The following is an 8,890-nucleotide window of genomic DNA, read 5'->3' as shown; positions in this document are numbered from 1 at the left end:
AGCCACACTCTTGTCTGTATAAACCAATCTTTTTATTACTTAAAATTGCATACATCACATTAGAAATAAATGGTATGAAAATTAAATCAAGAATCTTGTTAAATTTAGTACCAAAACGAGCTTTGCGCTACTGTAATAGGTGTATACAGTTGTTGTTGTGATTTGTTTGCTTTTTTCTCTCTCAAAATCTTACCAAACTGAAACGGAAGGAGGATCTATGTTATAGTAATATGGGCACCAAAAATCACCATGGCATCTTAAATTAAGTACACTCGATATATAAAATATAAAAATACTGGGCTAAACAACCAAGAAGATCGTATCGTAATTCATAATATAATAATATACTTTTTTTTTCAGCAAATATTGCGTTAGTTACTGTAATAGATCTATGCTGCTAACAGTAGCTACAACATTGTTAAGTGTAAAAGCTTGAGTATCATGGTACGTACAGACAAACAGACAACGTTCTATCTATCTATTGTTTTATCAATTATTACCGAACAGTTAGTAACGTTTAGGTCTTTGTAGATTTTAAATCATATCGTTTCAATAAGATTTCATATGATTCAACGTATTTCAAACTATTAGCAAGGTTGTGCTATGACAAGTAGTATAAAGTCTGAGATCCAAATTGTATTGAATTCAAGCGTTTTTTTCTTAAATATCGTATAGTATTAGAGATGACCAAAGTTTCAATTGTTGTTAGGCGATAAAATAGATTCCGAATTAGAAGAGTAGAACTGAAGATTCATCAAAGTATTTTATATCGATGTGACACATCTTTCTATTGCCTTGATTAAAAGTTCGTACAGCTAAAATGTTACATGTTTAAATGTTTAAAATAATAATAAAAAAAAAAGAAGAAAGAAACAAAGAAATAAAAGTTTCACAATCTTCCCGAAGTATTGCCTGAAAAATACGTCTAGCTGCCATTGAAAACACGCATCGCGTATTAAATACGAATTAATTTTTCAAGCTTTGGGATTCGTTCTAATTAATGAATAAAAATAATACTTGTCCATTCAATAGAAACAGGGGTAAATTTATCAAGGGTAAATTATGAATCGCAGTTCATATTCTAATTCAAAATCTTTACTAGCTGACCTAGGATTGCGTTAGATAGATCCGATGTACTATCTCCCTCGTACATGCTCAGAATTAGTCATGCCGATGGAATTCGGCTAGGCAGAGTTGACAGGACCAGGAACCCTCCGGTGGAGATGCGAGAGGTGGAGCCAAACAATACATATGATAGCCGCGGTCGCAGTCATCGCAAAACAGCAGCTGATCCTGGTCGAAATTATTTGGTAAGTGAAACCAAAAACTGATTTGAGAAAACATAATTGTTTTGCAGTAAAAGTATTGCCACCTTTTGGCAATAATACTTACATCGTTGTCCGATGTACCGCATATGGAGCAGCATTTACACTCGATACACTGCCATCTGTACTTGCGTACAGAGACGATCATGTTTGCGGTGAATTGCAAACAAGTTGGATGGCCTATAACAAGAACGTTTGGTTTTTTTCGACAGGGGATATTAAGGAGGGAAGAGGATCAGCGGACAGACAGAAAGGTACTATATACCGGGACATTTATTTTGTGCCGAAGAACAGTGAACTCCAAGCTATCATTTTCCATTCATGATAATAATAATTTAATTTTTATAAATTCGAATCGATTCTGTGTAAAATATGAATAAATGAGACGCACGTACTTAGAGCAGCTTTTACTCGTTTCCATAAATTTGTTCACAAGTGCCTTTAGTCACAAAAACATATTTTTATATATATACACATATATATACACAACTCTTTCACCTTTCCTCAGCACTAAAACGTCCAGAATAATGAAGAAAACGCTACCATATTTTCCGCACAAAATTTCTTTTTATTTTTTTTTTTTTTTAATTTTATTTATTGCGTTGCAATGTTTTTTGACGTTGCGTTTTGGACATACCGTTATTATTATTTGGAGTAATAGGTGGTAAGTAATAGCGGGGGCGTACCTTGGAATAGTTCACGTTCTTTCTTGCGCAGCACAATATAAACGTCGCAGAATAGCTTTTTCTTTCTATCACACCGTCACTCTTTCATTTTCGTTCGCACAACACCTTCTCTGTCTCTCTATCTATTTCCCTCTCCGTCCTTCTCTCGTACATTCAACACACACACACACAAACACACTAGGGTTTCTGTATCGCTTGTACGCGACTCATACAGTTGCATACTTATAAACTACGGGTACTTAAATATTGTAATTTGTAAGCCTCGTAGGTATTGCTCAATTAAAATTGCCTAATAACAAATTCGTCAATCTTATTCAACAAGGAGGAACTATCGGCATGCTCGTTATATTATATAACATATGAGTATCAAGGGAACAACGATAAAGAGTCAATGTTAAAAAAGCTTGTCGCCAATGCTTCTTAGCTCTAAAGGCATTCTGCTAAATAGATACAATGACTGCGGTAATTACAATTTTCCTAGTAAAATTTACTCCAACATTCCCTCGACATTGATTCGTCTATGCTGTATCTAATAACTCATATGATATTACATTGATATAAGCTTACATTTTTCGGAGCCTAGCCAGAGAATATCTTTGTCACGACGCGCGTAAGTTTGTACCGAGTCCAGGTAAGGTGGAAATAGTTTACAAGTCGATACAACCATACAGAGTCATCGCCTAACGTACCGTCTCGTATTTTATAACATAGATGTAACATTTTACATAATCAGAAGACTCGATATAAACGCAAATACGTTCTGAGATTCTATCGTAAATGATATTCCTTCGTCTTTTCTCTTTTTCCACACTTCACACTTTAAATATTTCTAATAAATATTGGCACGTGTCATTGTATGACTCGTCCTTAGAATGCACTACAATAAAAGCTTAAAGAAAAACGAAAACAAAAATAGGAAATAACAGTTGATTTGCAATTAAGAAGAATTAATGCCCAAAACTTCAGTTGAAATAAAGAGTAAAGATAAGACAAAAAAAAAAAAAAAATTAAATAACAACATGACAGAAAAGAGGGATTTTCGTCTCAAATAATACCGTCAATCTTTTTTCGACCTCGTCCAGTTTGACTAGTCACGTTAACAGACAGCAAGCCTCGGCTAGCCAACGTACAAGGAAACTGGACACTCTACCTTACGTTTTATAAGTTGAGCCTGATAACTTGCCGGAAATACATCACAGAGCTAGAGACAAATTCATACTTTTGGTCCCGCGTTTGATCGATATGATTCCGGCAAGTTGTCAAGTTTTAAAGCGAGGGCTTGAAACCTCTAAAAAAAGTCGACAATGAACGGTTCACAATCTTTGGAGAAAAGTTAATCGAATACACCGTTATACTGGGCACGGATAAAAATGAAATTAATAATTATATATGTAAAGCTCGTAACCATTTAATCTAAGACTTGTACATATTTTGTTTTAATCATTGCACCTCCCGATGTCATTGTATATTATTGCTGGAAAGTTCTGGTACTTTTTTGCGACTCGTAGAAAAACAAGATTTTATACACATGTTAATAATGTATTAGGGTAAAAAAAAAAAAAAAAAAAAAAAGAAGACCATTGACAAAGCTAGTTAGACGAGAGAAATGAATTCCACATAAATCTAATCAGATGTAAGTATTATATATCTAGAAAGCTATTTCTTGCTAAGCAAAACTTGATTCGCAAATAAATTATTCGCGGGCTATTTACTCTAGATAATCACTCGAGTTATATTAATGTTCCAAAAATAATAATGTTTGCGAATTAGAGTTTGCATGGCACGAAACAACCCGAATACCAAGAGTAAAAATTTCTATATTATTTCTTAATTTCTTAATTCATATTTTAATTTTTCTTTTCATTTATTTATTATTTCTATCAAGTTGTATTTAGCTATTGCATAGCGTGATAGTAACGAGTGCCGTTAGTTAAAACGTTTTATTTTCTGTTTGTTGTTTTTTTCTTTTTTTCGTTTTTTTTCAAGTCTCTAATCTGAAAGCATTCTCAGTGAAACGAATAATCTCTTTGCGCAATGGAAAGATGATCCTCGTCAAGGAATGAAATGACAAAATCATTTACAAGAATTAAACTTAGGGCACTATTTTCCTTTGTCAATTGTGACTAGCCCTCCTAGCATATTTGCGCTTAGTTTTTTCCTCTGGCTTACCTGAGCGGCCGCAATCGCTGCAAGATACCAGCTCCTCTGAACCACCAGTTTTTTTATTTTCTCTAGCATCGCCCAAGCAGAAGTCGCAGTAAGGAGACGGCTGGGCAGCTTTTCCTACTTTCTTTTCCCCGCTCGGCGCCGATGTCGTCGTCGTCGGACCCGCTTCGGGCTTTGCTGAAGAAGGAGAAGGAACTGCAGTACCCGGAGAAGGAACAGCCGACTGTAGGTCGTCCTTGGGAGTCGGTACAGTGGGGGAGGATGGCGCAGCAGACGATTGAACTGCCAATGGTGGTTGTTGTTGCTGTTGAGGTACTGCTGCTCCTCCGGCATTAGCCAGAGGCGCTGCAGGTGGTGGGGTCGGATTGCTCGACGAAGCAGTGCTCTGACGACCCCTTCGCGTACCACCTAATCACAAACCGACCACATACCCAGTTGCGCTTTACGTCTCTAACCGACGTCCATGCACACAGATCGATTGATAGCTTATCTTCGACTTTTTTTTAAAAACTTTAATAACAATTTATTCAGTTATAAAATGTCAACCGGGAATGTCTCAGGCATTTTTCTTGTTCTTTTATACTCGATGTCGCGCAAGCGTTATTTGCAAAATGGAAAATAACGCGTCGTTCTTTTAAACTGAATAAATTATTTCAAACATCTAGCGAATCAAAACCATATCACAAATATAAATAAATAATCGAACACAAAAACAAACAGGCTGCAATTTAAAAAATTCTCCACCACCTTCCGCACATTTAGGTTGCGGTATGTAAACCGATATCTAATAACAATACTCCAAACTCAATATATACGCAACAAGCTATAGTGGCGACTCAAATATTTTACATGTACTCGTCAATGGTTCGCGTTACAATCACCCGCGTTTTCTTTATTTTTCGCAGGTGTTTGTATAACAGCCCCTTTCATTTCAAAGGTCCGATAGAGCAAACAAAAGATAAATAATTTATGTTGTTATTCGTTGAGCTGAAGAGCATGCTGAAGACAGAATGACAGGTTCTACGAAGAACACACACGTACCAGACACTCACGCAACACGAGTACGCATAAAAACATCGATTCAAGGCAGGGGTGGTGAAATTCTAACGCCGACCAAACACGGATCATCAGGATGTTCCAGCAATAAATTCACGATGAGATAACATATTTTGTGCCCATGCGGGTTTGTCCCGATCTAGTGTTTGGACGTAGCCAGAAACGTGACGATGATATGTGAACGGGAAAGACGTGAATCTGGAGTTGAGCTCGTACGAGTTCAAGTCAACCAGGTAACGTTATAGGATGGAAATATCGAAGGGTTATTGGTACGAAAGGGAGGTGAGAAAACTGAGCTGATACTGGCTCCAACCTGGCTGGTCCAAAGCGTTGACATCAGCTGCACTCCACGATTCAACATCTGCGGGACTGGGACTTGGTTCCTTAGCAGGATCGCCAGAGGAGGTAGAGTGGGAATGACCGTAATGGTATACCAGACCTGGTCTGGTTTTATACCGAGCGCCGCACACTGTAAAAGTGCAAACACTGTTTTCCGGCGAAAAAAAAAGTACGTTCAACGTATAACCAATATTTCTTACAGGCCAGATATTTTCTCTCTTCTTTTTTTGATTCATGTCGTTTCTTCATCAACAAGTTTTAATTGATTTCCTGAACAATTTTGACAGGGGTTGGAGGACGAAAGCCAGAGGATAATTTTATCAGGGATATCACTTGCACACTTTCCGCACTAATACGCATCCCTATCCACCGATCATTGATCTCTATTTATGGACAAGCAGTGAAAGAGTTCCAGCCCAAGAAGCAAAAACCAATACGATGCAAGGCTTGATGCTTGAAAATACCTACGTTTTTAAATCGTTACAAAGCGAGCCATTACGTTTTCGCTTGGTAAAGTTATTTGCAAATATTAAGTGTTCCAAAAGACGTTTTCTTTTCCAACGATTACCCTTAAAAATATTAGATTTGATTCACGGGATGACGAAAAGGTGGACTTTTTAGCAATTCATTTTCACCATTTAAAACTGATTCGCTGATCATTTAATTAGAAAAAAAAAACGTCTTTATTATTTTTTTTTTAAAACTGAATACATAACAAGGATGTTATTGTTAAACAGAAAATAGATGCAAGGTACGCTTGAATTAATTCGAAGAGCTTGAATCAAAAAGTATATGGTGGTTGTGTAAACCAAAACTGATTTATTCAAAAGTCTTTCTGATAAACTGCAAAGACTATCACTCAATCGATTCTATTTATGTAATCAACGCAGTGCGAAATTAATTTCTCTATGCCGATTAATTGAAATCCTGGAAGTGTTGCGATTCGAGAAATTGTAATAGTGTGAAACATGAAAAGCAGTCAAGCAGAATAGTTTGCCGTTTAACTGACATCTTCACACGAACATCAGAGCATAATTAGTATTTTTTATTAGTCTGTTATTTTTTAAAAATTGTGAGTAATGTTGTAGTTGGTATCATTGAATTCATACTTTTATCATTAAAGCATCTGGGAATTAATGTCAATTAGAAGAGTACCTTTCGAGACAATAAAATATTAAATAAAATACTCCATTCCCCGACGCAAAATTACGCAGTGTGTTAATCTAAACGTTTTAAGAATTTATTTTGATTATGATTTACTTTCTTGCTTTTCTTCCCTAGTATATATTATATCATATATTCCTTTGTTTACCTTGCAAATAGTTGATAAGTATGGTAAAAATATAATAATAGAATAAGATTAACAAATTTTGCAACGCATTGCGTTAGTTACTTAAAACCAAAACAATAAACTGTAGAAGTAGTAGTGATAGTAGTAGTAGTTGTTGTTGCTGTTGTTTTTGTAGTAGTAGTAGTAGTAGTGGTAGTAGCAGTAATAATAATAATAATTTGTTTTTTGTTTCAATGAAAACAACAGGAAGTGATCATTTGTAGTTATATCTATGGTTAAACTTACGGTCACAAACGAAAGGCTTATCGGAGTCGGCATTGTCGTAGTTAGCTTTCTTTCTCCCACGACCTCCACCCTGTATCAACAACAACAGATTGTTCATTGAGCGAAGCTCCGAATAAATTCGACATTTGTATAAAGTTTTCAATATATCTAAACTGTTTAATCCATGAAGTATCTTTCCAGTATGAATAAGTTCGATAAAAAACTGATGGAAGCAATACATTGCATATTAAACTCACCTTTGTTCTTTTGGCCCCAGGACTGTCCACGGTGGGTGGATGTCCCCTGATAGGATGGTGGGCTCCACCTCGGGGCCTTCTTCTCCGTCTTTTACTACTATAACTTTCTTCGTAGTCATAGTCACTGTCTGGATCGGGTTCGTCGAAGGCATCCATGTCCAGCATGTCTTGCTCATCATAGTACCAAGCATCCTTACTATGTTCATCTGCAATAATTTTTTCTTAATAATCGTTGAACATCAAGACTACAAAGGAGTTTGCGGAAACATACGTAACAAGTAATTTCAGTAGGGCTTAAAATATATTTTAAGCATTGAGGGTACTGAATTGGCAAATCTAACGAGCAACGAGAATCAATTGGACCGGAAATTGTATCAACAATTATTGCACGCCCACTCGGAAGGAGATGCCAATCAGATGTATGTGATAACATGGAAAGTAGATATTGATTAGGACGAACCTTTGAGAGCAACAGAATCTTTGCTGTCATCATTTAGTCCCGCAACAATTCCGTCGGCTCCTTCGACTCCGTCATCTATATCCCCTCGGGTGCCTCGTTTTGGGTGAAGATAGTGCATCAGATACTGTCGCCGCTTTTTCCGCCATCGTTTGCTCGGGTAAGTATATACCTGACCATGCATCAAGCCTGGGATTCGTTCTCGAGCCGACATGAAGAGAGCCGAGTGATTTTGGGCGACTCCTGTGGTTAGAAAAAACTCGTTTATCAATAGCCATTGATTAACCAAGACAGGAATGACGGGAAGGTCAAGATATCCAGTAACTAATGACAATAATCACAGGAAGTAATCAACTGGTTCCATCTACTTACCAGTTTGCGAGTCGAGGAAGGGCATTCGCAGTCTTCGTTCTCTGCATAGTCTTGTGTTATAATTGGAAGAGTTCTCTATGGCTTCTCTGTAGGCGGTGTCGTTCAGGAAGCTGCGGACAGATCAATACATTCAACATAGCGAAGTGCAACCCGCTCGTCCTACGACGGGGCAAAAATCGTCGAGGTTAAATTACTCTATCAATTTAACGATGCGAATATTTCCATCAACATATGTGACAATCGTCTGGTCGCACTCACCTCTCGATTTTACTCAAATTCGACTCGTTCACTACTTGAATTAGGTGATGGGACGCTGGGAGAGCTGTCACCGTCGCCATCTTCAAGCAGTTTCCATCTCATGGGGAAATCGGAAATGCAACAGCCATTGTAGCCTTCATTAAATCTGCCGGAAGTACAAGGAAGAGTCGATCAGGGAGCGTATAATATAATCCTACATTATATATTAAAGCTGCGACAGATAGCCATTGTTGCTAAAGTGGGACAATTGCAGTATTGACATGTCACGAGCTTTGGCTTCACAAATGTGGAATAATTGATTTATAATCGATTCTTTATAAGAAATATACAATTTTTCATCTCGTGCACATGCGATAATTTCCCTGGAGTCGATGATCGAATAGAATCAGTGCGCAGGTCACGTTACGTTGTAAATAAAA

The 8,890-nt window shown here is 37.1% G+C and overlaps 1 protein-coding gene across 4 annotated transcripts; it reads right to left on the bottom strand.

The window, feature by feature from the left end:
* Positions 1-10: 10 nt before the first annotated feature.
* LOC124186741 (zinc finger protein ubi-d4 A) lies at positions 11-8,849 on the bottom strand. 4 transcript variants are annotated; one of them, XM_046578681.1, is made up of 10 exons: positions 8,801-8,849; positions 8,472-8,616; positions 8,214-8,323; positions 7,845-8,084; positions 7,385-7,590; positions 7,149-7,218; positions 5,547-5,702; positions 4,181-4,585; positions 1,393-1,505; positions 11-1,293 (listed from the first exon to the last, which is right to left on the bottom strand). In XM_046578681.1, the coding sequence occupies exons 2-10, from the start codon at positions 8,549-8,551 to the stop codon at positions 1,162-1,164; spliced, it is 1,512 nt and encodes a 503-aa protein (XP_046434637.1). In that variant the 5' UTR covers positions 8,552-8,616; positions 8,801-8,849; the 3' UTR covers positions 11-1,161. The 4 variants fall into 4 exon arrangements, with proteins under 4 accessions (XP_046434637.1, XP_046434639.1, XP_046434640.1 ...); XM_046578683.1 differs by having other exon boundaries at positions 4,181-4,354; XM_046578684.1 differs by lacking the exon at positions 5,547-5,702 and having other exon boundaries at positions 4,181-4,354.
* Positions 8,850-8,890: the final 41 nt, after the last annotated feature.

Source organism: Neodiprion fabricii, chromosome 7 (assembly GCF_021155785.1).
Source record: "Neodiprion fabricii isolate iyNeoFabr1 chromosome 7, iyNeoFabr1.1, whole genome shotgun sequence".
Classification (NCBI taxonomy): Eukaryota; Metazoa; Arthropoda; class Insecta; order Hymenoptera; family Diprionidae; genus Neodiprion; species Neodiprion fabricii.
The sequence above is the reverse complement of the archived record's forward strand: the minus strand, read 5'-3'. Positions and strand labels throughout refer to the sequence as shown.

Coding starts and splice junctions, on each gene's coding strand:
- LOC124186741 (XM_046578681.1), bottom strand. CDS start 8,551: ATGGCGACGGTGACAGCTCTCCCAGCGTCCCATCACCTAATTCAAGTA. Junction 7,219..7,384: donor CTGGGGCCAAAAGAACAAAG/GTGAGTTTAATA, acceptor TTGTTGATACAG/GGTGGAGGTCGTGGGAGAAA. Junction 1,294..1,392: donor GCGGTACATCGGACAACGAT/GTAAGTATTATT, acceptor AATTTCGACCAG/GATCAGCTGCTGTTTTGCGA.